This window comes from Phyllostomus hastatus, unplaced genomic scaffold, assembly GCF_019186645.2.
Source record: "Phyllostomus hastatus isolate PE091 unplaced genomic scaffold, TTU_PhHast_1.1 phas_scaffold_345, whole genome shotgun sequence".
Classification (NCBI taxonomy): domain Eukaryota; kingdom Metazoa; phylum Chordata; class Mammalia; order Chiroptera; family Phyllostomidae; genus Phyllostomus; species Phyllostomus hastatus.
The window spans coordinates 6,639,581-6,654,173 of record NW_025334024.1 but is presented as its reverse complement, the minus strand read 5'-3'; the positions used below and the strand labels follow the sequence as shown (position 1 = coordinate 6,654,173).

Here is a 14,593-nt window from a genome sequence, read left to right as displayed (position 1 = left end):
GGGAAGGGCAACAGTGATGCAGGACAGAGAAGGAATATGCGGGGGAAGAACTGAGTACAAGAGAGATGGGACCCTGGAGCCCGCAGGAAAGAAGGCAGCGGACGCGGTGCAGGGGTCCGGGATGGGCAGATTTCCCGTGTCATTTCTTCCATGTTGTATGTGAAACGTGAAGCCAGGCCATCCGCTGAGACGGGGGAGGTTTGAGGAGAGCCCGAGGTGTGAAACAGTCATTTTAAGGGAGCAGAAAACAAGAATTCCTTAGCGGAAATAGGTGGTATTGTTTAATGTGCTTCCATGATGTATTCATTAATATTTTATTTAGGATTTTTGCACTGGCTTTCACTGAGCGTTCAGTCTGTGGTTTTGGTCAGGCTTTGTTGCACTGGCTTCATTAAAATTACTGGGAGAAAGACCTTCCTTCTTTCTCAGGGCTATGGCACACTTTCCATAGAACTGGAGTTAACTCCTACCTACACATAACAGATGTTAAAGACGTTGTTTATGAAAGTTCCTGGGCTTGACTATAAAACTTTCTCATTTTCTTCTGGAGTCAAATTGGTCTTTTCAATTATTTTCTCTTATGGGATAATTTTCTATAATAGGAAGTATAGATGCCTATTTCTGTTATATATATTGGAGCTAGAGCCTTATAGTAAGTAAATATGAATACATATGTTCATTCTTTCTGTTATCATCTTGGTGTTTATTTATTTCACAGGTTCCTTCTGTTTCTTTTTATCTGTAGTTGTGTATCTATGTGGATATCTTATTTGGACTTTCACACATTTCTAGCTTAGATAATGGATTATCTACTTCATTGGTTCTGTTTGTGCTTTTCCCACAGAACCCAGTTCTTGCATTTATTTTATATTTTTATATTGAATATTTTGGTTTTCATTTTTTTAAACCTTTTTTATACTCTTTTTTAAAAGACTTTATTTATTTATTTTTAGAGAGGGAAGGGAGGGAGAAAGAGAGAGAGAGAGAGAGAAACATCAATGTGTGGTTGCTGGGGGTCATGGCCTGCAACCCAGGCATGTGCCCTGACTGGGAATCGAACCTGCGACACTTTGGTTCGCAGCCTGCGCTCAATCCACTGAGCTACGCCAGCCAGGGCTATATTTTGGTTTTCTGATTCAGCCATTTCCAGGTTTACCTTTATAGGTTCAGTCTGCTTTCCTTAAAACTTCTGCTGGTTTTATAACTCCTGTGCTGGGACACTTCATTCACTAACTTCACCTTTGTGACTGACACAGTAGGCACGGAAGGCTGCATACACAGATGATTCCGGGCAAGGTGGGCTTTGCTTTTCCAAAACCCCCTCCAGAAAAAGAGATTTGGCGAGTGCCCAGGACTCAGGCCATGGTCAGCTGCTTGCCTGAGGGATTGGGATGAAAGTGGACACAGTCCTGCAGCCTGTACTATTCCTGAGAGCTCAGAGCCCCCAGCCATCACCCTAACACTTAGTTGATCCTGCCCTTGGGAGGCCCCCACCTCCTCCCACTTACAACATTCAGAAAACCAGATACCAACATACAGATTCAAGGCAGGAATCATCCTTCCCATCCAAGGTGAGCTTGAGCATTACAATTTTAAGGCACTCAAGGAAAAAAATGCCAATAGCTAACAAATGTAAAAGCAAGAGAATTCACTCCAGTGGATCTGCAAACGACTTTGAAGTAAATTTTTTTTTCCAGAGCAAACCCAGTAAGTAGTCTTTTAAAAGAACGGCCCTTCTTACTATTGATCAAGAACACATAGGCATGAAAGCACCACTTAGGAATTCTGGAAATACAGTTTGAAGAATTATGAAAACAATTGCTGCCCTGGCTGGGTAGCTCGGTTAGTGCAACATCCCTGCACGCCAAGGTTGTGGGTTCAGTCTCTGGCCAGGGCACATACAAGAAGCAAGAAATGAATGCATAAATAAGTGGAACAACAAATAGATGTTTCTCTTTCTCCATCTCTCTCCCCCCCCCAAAAAATTTAATTAAATAAAAAATATTGCTTTAAAGCTTAGTAAGTGGGAAATTCCAGGAAGGATGCAGTTTAAGAAAGAATTAGTAAATGTGAAGATTATATTAGAGAAATCAGCTTTGGATGCAGCAAGACAAACTATGAATATGAAAAATAAGAGTTTAAAAAAGGATGGGAGGATGAGAAACTTTAACATAAAATACTCGAGACGTTGATGACTGAGGGGTCTCCAGCACTGAAGAGACACGAGCACTCCGACTGGAAACACGGCAGTATGCGACAGTGTAGGTCTGTGGACAGACACATCGTGTTTCGTTGCCTGGGCAGAACCAGGAGAAACAAAATCGTACCAGAGAGCGGGAAGACAGATCCGCTCCAGAGGATCGAGCAGGACGGCGACACTCCCACCCACAGCAGCAGCAGCCTGAAGACCGAGGGGCACCTTCAAAGTCGGTTAAGGAACAAGCCGTCAGTCTGGCATTCTGTGTCCTGGTAACAGTCATTCAAGAGTGAGGGCAAAAGGAAGGTATTTTCAGATACACAAAGGGAGATAATTTAGTGCTAATAAACCTTTGTAAAAGAACTACCAAAATATTCTTAAGCAAAAGAGAATACAATGTAAGAAGCATGGTGAGCAAATAAATCAGAAAACAGAAATAGCTTAAGACTTGGGAAAGAAAAACAAACTACATTTTTTGTGTGAAAACTCAGACTCAAAGAGAAACAGGTAGTAATCGTCTCCAAATTCTAGGAGTGATGGAGGGAGCCTTGATTGGGAGGGGTGCTCAGAGTGGACAGTGCTCTGTATCTTGACTTGGAGGTGGCTTTATAGCTGTTTGCATTAAACCGTATACAGTAAGTCTTCCCTTAACATCAGTAGGTTCTTGGGAACTGCAACGTTAAAACTATGTATAACAAGACCAATTTTACCATAGGCTAATTGATATAAGTAAGAGTTAAGTTCCTATAGCATATTTCTGGTCACAGAAACATCACCAAACTTCTAAATAATGACCCAAACACTTCTAACGTTGAACATTGCAATAAATGTGAGCTAGACATACATTTAAGAAACATTAATAAAAATAGGTAACATAATTCTTCTCCAGCCTGCGTATTCCACTTCAGGGTGGCAGGTGGCCTGCGCCGTCTGCACCGGACGCCCTTCCAGTGCAGGGCGCGCACACACACTCACCACACTTGCTCAGACAGGGGCAGTGCAGACACGCCGGTCTGTCTTACCCACGTCTTTGGGACGGGGGAGGAGAGCAGAGGACCCAGAGAAAACCCACACAGACCTGGGGAGAACGTGCAGACTCCACACAGACAGAGGCTCTGGCTGGAATCAATTTTTTTTCTCAGCGTTATAACGAAAGGATGTCAAACGAAACATTATTCAAGGCCCTGCTGTATATGTTTACTTTTCTGAATGGTATGATTTTACATATGTGGAATACTAAGGACTAAATTATATAATATGATATAAAAAGCGTTGGGATTTAGAAAAGGAGATAAAGGGCTTTAATTATAAAAGTGTTAGAAGAAAAGACTTGGAACTTAACCTGAATAATCAATGGCCATTACATATATGAAAGCCACAGAAGTGGTTTTCTTCTAGGTGGGGAGAAGGGGAAAAAGACCAGGTGTAGTACAGGGTTAATATGTAAATGGGCCGTTTGTTTTGCTTTGCTTTATTTTTTAACAGGAAGGAAAGCTGATCTCCATGAGGAAGGGCATACATTTGAACAGTCATTAGTGACTATTCCCAATGCCTCCCTCAATTCTCTGAATTAGTCACCCCGGACTGGTCACTCTACCTCCAGCCCTGTGCAGAGAAACTCGTCTTTTTACTCCTCTGCACCTTTGTGAGTGGCCAGAATAACCTGCGCCCTCACTGTTGCCACTGTCAGGAGTCAGATTCGACCTGTTATACTGAGGGCTGTCCATGATGGTTTGTTAGGGCATTAAGGTGGGGAAAAATTGTACAGCAACATATGGTCCGAGTCCATTTTTGTAAAAATAAATGACAGAAGAAGCTCATTTGTGTACTCTGATGCATGTTTTTGCAACACCGGAGTCTCTCACTCAAACTGTTCCCTCAGTGGTAGCAGTGGCCAACAGACTGACCTTCTGAGCAACCATTCTGCACACTGTAATAGTCAGCAATCTTCTAAAAACATCAGTGGTGTAAAACACCCTCGCTGCCCTCCTTCTCTTCCTCCTGTGCTGAAACCCAAACTTCTTACCCTGATAAATTTTTTGTTAGCATAATGGAGAGAATATGCTAACAAAATAAATGTAAGCTAAATATTTGGGCTCAGACACTGCAAAGTTTACAGGTAGACTTGCTTCAGTCACGGCTGGATCCAGGTGCTCCCCAATGGTTCTGTCTCCCTTTTGTGGCTTCATTCCCAACTTTATATGTGACAGCAAAGGGGCCACTGGCAACTGGAAACAGTCATCACTCAGCAGATCCCCAGGAAAAGAAACTGTTGTTTAACCAAGAGCACAAACCAAAGCCCCATGGGTGCTTCTAATTGGCCTGGCTTGGGTCATGTGCCTGGAGGTGGTGGGGAGCAAGACATCAGCACTGGCTAGAATTGAGTCACATGCCCGTCTGTGGGGCATAACCTGCGTTACCTTGGCTTTCTACGGGGAGGGAAGTACAGCCCTATTGAGATATAATTTATATATCATGCAATTCACTCATTTAAAGTATACAGTTCAATGCTTTTTAATGTACTGAGTTATTCCGCCATCACCATGATCGATTTTAGAACATTTTCTTCACCCCCAAAAGAAGTTCCTACTCATTACTTGTCTCCACTCACTCCATCCCCACCCCAGGCAACCACTAATCTGTTTTGTCTCCATGTATTGATATTTGCCTGGTTTGGACATTTCATGTAAGTGGAATCATGGTATGCGGTCTTTTGGAAATGGCTTTTGTCCCTAGTGTAATGTTTTCGAGGTTCATCCATGTTGTAGTGTGTTACTTTGCCTTTTAGTAAGGCCCTTTATGAAATCTTAAAAATGATCTGCTGGCTCCTGACTACCTTTCTGTCCTCATATTAGCCTATTCTCTCCCTTGCCTGCTGGGTTCCACTGTACTCACAGAACTGCTGAGACCTTTTGTGCTGGGATAAGGGCCCGAAGGTGGTGAGGATCAGTGAAAAACCAGATTTGGTTAAGAAATAACAATGGGCAATGCATCGTTATTCAGTGTTTCACAATGAAGCCATCCTTTATTGTGAACAAGCGTTTTTTAGATTGCTTGCTTCCAATGCAATAAATGATGGCCAATTTTATCTTTGGTTAAGGTAGGCCCTGGATCTCCTGGGATTATCCTAGTTGTAAACCTTCTGCCCTATGCTTCCCTCAGTCACACTCTTAAGATGGCATGGCCCACTTTCTGGTTTGGAAGACATGTCATCACATGGTGGTTCTCTTCTCTACTCTTCAGGAGAGCGAAGAGGAACTCTACTCCTCCTGTCGCCAGCTGCGGAGGCGGCAAGAAGAGCTGAACAACCAGCTCTTTCTCTACGACACACACCAGAACTTGCGCAATGCCAACCGGGATGCCCTCATTAAAGAATTCAATGTCAACGAGAACCAGCTCCAGCTGTACCAGGAGAAGTGCAACCGGAGGTAGGTCAGCCCCTTCCCCACCTGCAGACCCTCAGGTCTTGTTCCTCTCAGCACAGCGACCTTGGGCACCTGGGGCCAGGCTTTGGGAAGGCACCACCATCTTTAGAAATCCCTTGACCAATATCCTTGACTTTAGCTCTCCTTGCTCAATAAATGAACTTTTAGTACTATCTTGAGTATCTGCACCTTCTCTAAGCCGAACTGTCATCACTAGAGGGACACTCAATATAATAGTGAACATGAATGATGGCCACTACCTTTTAAAGAGCCCCTATTGCCTTCCCAAAAAGGGGCTAGTCCAGTGGTCCTGAAGCAGGGCAGAATCTGCCCCCGCCCCACCATGGGGTGCTTTGGATTGTGCTGCAGACATGTAATGGGGGTAGCACAGCCAGGATGCCTGCTTTCCGGTAATGTGCCAGACAGTCCTGCTCCGCAAAGCACTGACCCCCCAAAATGCCCATGGCAGTCTCCAGTGGGAAACAGCGTGTAGGCTGCTTACCCATATTATTCTCACTGTATCTTTACTTCAGCCTAGCAAGTGGCAGTGACCAGTGAGGAAACAGAGAGGTAAACTATCTTGCCAAGAGGTCACCATCCAGCCACGAATGACCTGCAGACGTGTGGATGGGAACTGTTAGGGAGCACATGGCCTGTGTGTTGTTAGCCCAGTGGATGACGGTGAAATCTGTTTCATTTCAGGTTAAGAGAGAAGAGAGTCAGCAACAGCAAGTTTTACTCATAGAAGCCGGGGTATACGTGTAAGGGTGTTGTGTGTGTGCGTGTGTTTGCGTGTAGAAGAATGTGCTGCATTCAGACTCTGGGATCATGCGAATCTGTGATGTCATCCTCTGGTCAAGTCTACCGTCAAGATCACATTTCTGAAGGAGACCCGGTCGGCATGAGTTGGGGCGATTTCCTCCTAGTTTTTTCATCCTAGACTATTTCTTAACTTATAATTCTCTCTAGGGGATCCTAAAATCACGCTCCTCGTTTTCGGCCTCTTGTGTTCCAAACCTCATTGAATAAAAGCAGTGAAAACCTCGAACAGTTAGACCTTCTGCGCATGACCTGCACGGGGAGCAGGATTCCTTTTCTGGCTCTAAAAGCCCAGGTAGTTGACTTCCATGGACGATGAGCCCACAATGTAAGCAACTAATAAGTTAGATTCTGAAAAGGATTTTAACCGAAAGGCAAACGATTCTACGGGTAAGGCCATCGGCGTTCACTAGGGTGCAAAGAGGAGCCCTGCCCCTGGCCGCCACATCTGCCCAGCCTCCCTGCCCCAGGTCAGCGGGCTCAGCTCACTGCACCTTAACTACCACTGGCTGGCTGGCTAGACAGACCTGCTACAGTGCCTGAGTCCATGGAATCTGTTCGTTAAGACAATTTCTAGTTAATGGTAGAGACTTGCTTTGTGACTGGAGTTATTGGGAGTGAGAGGTGGAAATTTTGGAGTCATTTTGATTTAAAAAGCCTGTTAGAAACCAGAGACCCAGCCAGCTTCTTGCTCACACCTGCTCTGCCCATTCCTGAGCTGGCTGTGTGACCATGGGGGAGGGCCCTGGGTCTGCAGCTCCCAGAGACAAGAGGTCAATTTACTGATTAAATGAGGTGATGCAAGTTAGGCTCCAGTGGGGAATTCCTCTGAGTGACTCAGTTTTCTGTAGCAGCAAGCTGAGCCTTGGGGCTTCAGCATTAGAAAACTACAGAAAATCTCAGATGCAGCCACCTCAATGCAGCAAACCCACCTAGGACAAGAGAACACTCCTCTGTATCTTGAGATACAATATAATGATTTGTACAGTGTGATGATTTAACAAGGCTTTTTAAAGATGAGGACAATAATTGAAGGTGTGGTTAGTAGATTGGTAGCTTAGCATGAGTTGAGAACCGACTTAGAGGGAAAAGGTGTAACTGAAGAGAAGATTGTGGTGGGGAGGAGCAAACTAGCAGGCAGTGAGACTGGTGGTTTTAATTGGATGGAACGGGGTCCTAGCAACCCATTCAGCCCTCCCCTGGTTACCCTGGGCTCAGCGTTCACAGGACTGCTGGCGAGTACATGAAAACCAACTAGGCTCTCTCTGACCAAAAGACCTTATCCTTTCATTCCACAGAAATTTCTTGCGCACCACCTTATGCCAGGCACTATGCCAAGGTCATGGGGTACAATGTTAAACAAAAAAAATTTTGAAGGAAAATAAAAAGCCATGGTTACTGACCTTAGGGAACGTATCCATGTGCTTCTGAAAGAAATGCATTTTACCTTCTAAAAGCCAGGAGACTAGGTAATAGCAGTTTGACCGAGGTGGGGCCCTCATTTTGTAACATTGTTTTAGTTATTCCTTGAATTGGGGGTTGTTATTCTATTTGGCAGCCAGCAACTCAGGGAACACACTACTCCTGATGGTAGCAAGTGTTCTAAGCAATTTTCAGGAAAGGCTGGATGAAAAAGGCCTTGAGCTGCAGGCTGCAGGGAAGGAACGTACAGATTCTGGAAGCCAGTGGCCCATTAGACCCCCGGGGCCGGGTAGCCACCGGAGCCTGGTTACTGTACCTACACTGTACCACCCATCCCCTACTGGCTCCATTATGACTTCTACACAGTGGAGCTCAGATATTGCTGTCATTACCTGTTTTCAGCTCAGGAGTAAGGAAAAGACATGCACCTTCCCACTTCAATCCATTCTAAACCCAAAAAGTTTAGTAAGGCCTGGACCTCCTTCCTGCTTAAAGTAGATGTTTTGCTAAAGAAACTGAGAAGCGGTGGCATAGAAAAGAAAGCAGGAGTTAAGCATCTTTCACCTGCCACTGTGTAAAAATCCATACCCAGCCACAAGTGCAGAGGAAGAACAGGCAGGGGTTGGTGGTGGTTGGGGGGTGGTTATACTATGTAAATGGTGCTGGGAAGACCCTCTCCCTAAAACTGTCTCTTCCTCCTAGGTGCTCTAATAACGCAAATCCACCATTAGACAATATTTGCTCTGGCTGCCACATTCTCTTAATAGGGTAACACATGAATTTAATTCTTGGTGGTGGTAGGATTCTCTCAGGAAAGACACAGGAGGGGAAAGTGAAGGGTGCAGATGACATCATTGCTCTCAAGAGTCTTTCTGCATGCCACAAAACCTAAGTCCTACAAAGGATCTGTCTGAGATTATGGTTTAACAGTCAGGGGTTAAGCACAGCTCATTCAAATCAAGAGTCGGGACAGCAACATCTTGAAATATGGCTGCAGCATTGATGGACTGAAACCACAATTGTGTATGTGTTAAAATTTTTCTTCATCATCATTTTCCTTGGGTTATGATTGAAGCATCAGTAATTACATGGACAAATGAGAGGGGGGAGCTGGTTAGATCATTAGGATTTGGAAAATTTGGGTTATACAAAGTTAAATAATTGTTTTCCGTGAGAATTGGATATTCTAATGTGCATAGTTAAGAGTGGTGTAGAATATCACATTTCCCAAATTTGATCTCAGGACCCTTTTGCCAAGGAATCTCTCGTGGGGCTAATGTACAGTGGAATACATTTGGAGACTTGCTGCTCTATTAAGAAGGCAGCCAGGCAACATAGTCTAATAATGTACAGTTGAACCTTGACCAACAAGGGGTATTAGGGCCACTGTCCTCCCCCACAACCGTGCAATCAAAAATCCACATGTAGCTTTTTACTCTCCCAAAATTTAAATACTAATAGCCTGTTGTTGACCAGAAGTCTTACCAATAACATAGTTGATTAGCACATGCTTTGTATGTTATATATGCTGTATCCTTACAATAAAGTCAGCTAGAGAAAAGAAAATGGTAAGAAAATCAGAAGGAAGAGAAAATGCATTTACAGAATTGGGAAAAATCCCCATATAAGTGGACCTGTGCAGTTGAAACCTATGTTGTTCAACTGTATACGTCCTGTGACCTAGTTAAACAAAATCTAAACTTAAGCCACCAAGGTCACTGGTCTTTCAACTGGGCCAGCCTTACCCCTAGCAGTCTTCCAGAGCTTTCCAGGGAACACACAGACTCAAATAGTTTTAGGGGATCAATTTTCAGATCTTCACCTTCCTATTGTAAATTTTCTTAATCATGTGCCTGAGAAAGTGCCCTTTTCTCTCTCAAAAAAAAGAAACTATCTTTCTGCATCTTCGATCTTACTGTAGAGCATGACTCAAGGCGTGAAATTCAAACTATGGGTGTTTAGACAGTGAGAGATTCTTAACAGCAGGGTGCAAATCCTTTTGCAAGTCTGGTGGTTCCCAATTCTTTTGCTTTCAACAAACTTGAAGGAACACCCAAGATTTCTGAATATTTTAGCATGTAATTTCAAAGGCATTGGAAGAATTCATTTATCCTGCTATTACAAACTCCTTCTGTTCCCATCTACTTATCACTGTGAACAAGGATTATCAACACTTTCATACAGAAATTTTAAAAGAATAGAATTGATGTTGGACCATGACCATTCTAACAAAGATAATATTAATCTACAGATAGATGAAATAATTGGGCTGGGGGAAGCCTTCCTCATCTCATTGAGTAATACATTGCTAATTAAATTTTACTATGGTTAATAATTTATTAAAATTTGTACTATATTTGTTTATTGTTCAAGTTCAGTCCAGGAGAAAAAATGTAAATACACAGAGCCTTATAAGATCACATTTTGTTACGGATCTACAATTAAGCAATAAAAAGGCCAAAAATAATTAAGCTAAAATTTTGAGGGGGAAGTAAATTAAAAATACAAGTTCAAGGAGTAAAAGGAAAAGCATGGCACTTCCTACAATGAAAAATCACTTTCTCCACGTAGTTTCTGTAAGGGCGAGGGCATCTGTCCAATGAGCACTGGGTGCAGAGCCTCTCGGCTGAGCTCAAAACCGAACATAGTGGTTTTATTTAAAGAGGCGCTATCAACAATATGCTGGCACTTTTATCCTTTGCAACCATTTATGATGAAAATTTTTAAGCAAAAATTTAAAAATCTACTTCAGTGGTATCTGAGCATAAAGTTTTGATTGTCTCATCAAGGGCCACTGAATGATGAGTTCCGCTGGAAGCAAGAGTGGCTGAGAGGGGCTGCAGTGCTTTTAACTCTTACAAGGAATGTGACTTAAACTTTTGTCGTGTGTGACATTTAACTTTTTGGAGGCAACCCTAGAAGTCATATTCTAGCCAATAAAAAGTTAATAATTAGATTAAGAAATCTGCAGAATTACAAAATTGGCATTGGAAAAATACTCAATGATTTGTCTCAGGTTTTTAATTTTCAAAAAATTTTTATCTTGAAGAGCCAGATTTCTGTCTCTCAGAAATTTCCACACTTTATTTTTCATTAGGCTTTAAAAAGCTGCATTTGTAAACTTGTGCTTAATTATTAAAGCTTAATTTATTTTTTATATAAATAGTGTGTGCTTCTGTGTACATAGAGAATAATGTGTATAAGTCACACAAATGTTGGCTATCGTTAATGTGAAAATTTAAATGGCTGTATCACATTTTTAAAAATAAAAATTTGATCTAAATGAATGCAACAATCTGTCCAGAACTATTTTTTTTAAAGCTATCCATTCGTTGCTCCCACATAAAACAATAAAGAAATACTTTAGCCATGAGGTAGGTACAGTTATAATTCTTTTTTTAAATATGTTTTTCTATCCCGTCGGTTCCAACAAGAGGTGTAAGGGGTATCATCTGACTATAGCGAAACTGTAAGGCCTTCCACTACCTCCAGCTGAGTCTAGGGTACTCCTTCTTACTACTGAGTGGGTCTTGCTCAGTTTTTAGGTCTGTGGCATAGGTTTGCAGGGTCAATAGACAGCTGTTCTGAAGAAGCTGTCTTCGTGATGCTTTGAGCTGGGGGGTATTCATGATTGTCAGGCTGTCCTCATCCCTTCCATCATCTTCCCACCCAGCCTGGTCTCAAACTCTGAACTCCTCAGCAGGCATGCCTAGCACTGGAGTGTGGTGGTCAGTTCTTCTTTGGTCAACTGACAGGTTAAGCTACATAGGTTCCCTGTGGCCTGAAGGAATAGCCACGAAAAGAACTTTATTCTGAGTGGATATTCATTGATGCTTGAAAAAGAGGAAGATTTGGGTCTTTTGCTTTTCTTTTCTTATTAAATACCAAAAGAAAAAAGGAGCAAAGGGGTTGTGCTAGGAGGATCTCCAAGGTAAGGGGGCATATTTAAGGACTGGGAGCAGCAGATTTGGGAATCACTGCTAATTGCCAACAAGACTGATACACTTTTTTTAGTTATAAAAAAAATGTGTTTTTCTATCCTGTTACACTTTTCTGTAGGTTACAAGTCTATCTTACTTTCAGTGAAAACTCATGTAATGTAGAAACCCAAGTTTACAAAATTATTACATGATCAAAGTTTAATTCATCAGTGTAGAATGTGTGGTTCTAGGGGAGCAACAAGCGAAGTGATAGGCCGTGCTAGAGCTGTCAGTCACTGTGCTGTCTTGCCAGCGATCCCCCGATCCCCCATGCAAAGGAAGCTGTGCTAAGTTACTCTGACTGTCCTGCCCCCAGCCCTCTGCCCTCAGGGGATTAGTCACCTTGGTCCAGAAATTTAAAACAGCCTATGATAAAGCCCGGTATCAGATGATGAACAGCAAATGGTAAAAAGCAAAGAAGGAATTAGAACTGCTAAAAGACCATGTTTAAATGGGTAAAATCATAACTCACAAAAATATAAAAGAAACACATTGAAAAGTGTGTTTAACTCATTAATTAACGAAGGAACCAATAAAATGTTACAACCGATTCAAAGGTGAATTCAAAGAACAAGAGTATTTAGGCTCTCAACCGTCAACATTGTCTGATTCTGTGCCTTTTATTGTGTGAGTCATTCAAATGATTCTCGTCCACAGAAATACAGATTGTATCTAGTGGAGATTCAGTTGACCATTGCTCCAGGACACTGACCAGTATTGCCAGTTTTGTACCTACTAAGCACATATACTTCAGCATTCAGCATCACTGATGGACAGGAAACCAGATGCCTAACTTACGCCACACACAAAAATCAAGTCCAGGAGATTTTAGATCAAGATGTAAAAGAGCCCTGGCCAGTGTGGCTCAATGGTTGGAGGCACATACAAAAGGCAACTGATTGAAGTTTCTCTCTGCCCCTTACCCTCTCTCTGTGGGAGGCCGTTCTGTGTGGCGTGGGCCCAGCTCCCACTGGGAGATGCACAGGACCCACTCCCACAGATAGGTTTTCCCGTGGGGAATCAGGCCTGCAATGTACTTAGGCCGCTATGAGTCTTGCTTTTTGCTAAAACTCCCTCACCCTAAATTGAGGACATTTACTGCAAAGTAACTTCCTAAAAGCCATGCTACACCTTCCAAGGATGAGAGTAACCAGTCCAACTACTTTCGCCTTTTCATTTGCAAATATCCCTCTTCTGTGATTACCAGCATCCCCTCCTTTATTTTCTGTATTAGGTAACCACCTAAAGTGAGCCTGTGCATAGTTAATGAGGACCTTCTTGTTACATGCCAAGTAAGACAATAAAAGCTCATTGGCATGAGGGCCAAAGCTTTTGCTCCCCTTGAGAGAAAAGCCATGCTGTCCCTTTTCCTCCACAGGACTCAGTAGTCCATGTGAATGTTTCATATTTCATCCATAATGACGCAGACCCCATGAGCTGGGGTCCGTGTCATCTTTCTTAAAAAAATAAAAAAAAGTCAATAAGCATATTCTCAGGTGAGGGTAAAAAATATAAAAGATAAAATAACATTCCTAGAAGATATTCATAACCTTGGAGTAAGGAAAACTTGCTTAAACACAGGCAGACTGCTAAATTAGCTGCCACTGAAGTTCACAGCTAGTGTTTATCAAAAGATACAATTAGAAGAGTGAAAAAGCAAGCAAGCCAAAGGGTGGAGGAAGATATTGGCAATAATATATCTGACAAAGAACTTCAATCAAATATGATTGCATCCCTCCAAGTCAATAAAAACCATTAAAAAAATATAGGCATATCTCATGAATAAGCACCTCACAAGAGTATATCCAAATGGCTGTAAACTAATGAAAATATGCTCATTCATTTGAAAGAGGAAATGCAAATTAAAACTACAAGATACCACTACATACTTATTAGAGTGGTAAAAACTAAAAAGCCTAACAATACTACCAACTGTTGACCAGACTATAGAGCAACTGGCACTCACACTGGTTGTGTAAATTGGTACAAAACTACATTGTAAAGGTGTTTGACACTCTACTGAAGCTAACTGTAGGCATCCCTTATGACCCAGCGATTCCACTTCTACTTGCATACCTACTAGGAATGCATAATATACACAACACAACAAGATGTGCGGAAGCGTGCCCACAGTCCCGTTGTTCACAACAGGCAAAAATGAAGGGTCCTGCTGTCCATGTCCTGCGGAATGGGTAAATTGTGTGTTTTTACAATGGAGCATGTACAGCAATGACAAATGACTGAGCTGTACCAACTCATACAAACATGGACGGATCTCAGAAGCATAAGTTTGAGTGAAAGAAGCTAGACACACAAATGTATCAAAGGAAAAAAATGGAACAATATGAATTATCAGAAGGGCACAGGGAAACACAGGATATTTGCAAGATGGACTAGTTACAAGGAAGTGAAATGGTATGGAGTCCGGCACATACAGAGATCATGGACATGCTTAAATCGTTGGAGAAAAGTAAGATACAGAACAATGCGTACCCAGTGATACCTCTTAAACACATTTTAGAAAACTATATGCAAAGCAATATTTCTTGTGACAGACAGATGGGCAAAAGTATAAAAATGGACTAAAAGGAACGCTTGGTAAAGACTGAGTCAGTGGAGAAGGTTAGTAAAGGCAATGCGACTGAGGTAGGGGAAGGAAGTTTGAGCTCTGTTCTATGTCTAATTTCTTTTAAAAATGTTTATTGGGAGTGTCACTGTGCTTGGCACAAATGTAAGAGCAGGCCCGCTCT

At 42.3% G+C, this 14,593-nt stretch overlaps 1 protein-coding gene across 1 annotated transcript in view; it reads left to right on the top strand.

Annotated features, from left to right (window-relative positions):
* PLCG2 (phospholipase C gamma 2) overlaps positions 1-11,155 on the top strand; it is a 147,942-nt gene extending 136,787 nt beyond the window's left edge. Inside the window, exons 32-33 of the mRNA XM_045818416.1 lie at positions 5,441-5,625; positions 6,325-11,155. Coding sequence (XP_045674372.1) covers positions 5,441-5,625; positions 6,325-6,367 — 228 coding nt within the window. The 3' untranslated portion in view covers positions 6,368-11,155. The remainder of the gene's footprint in view (positions 1-5,440; positions 5,626-6,324) is intronic.
* The last annotated feature ends 3,438 nt before the right edge of the window (positions 11,156-14,593 follow it).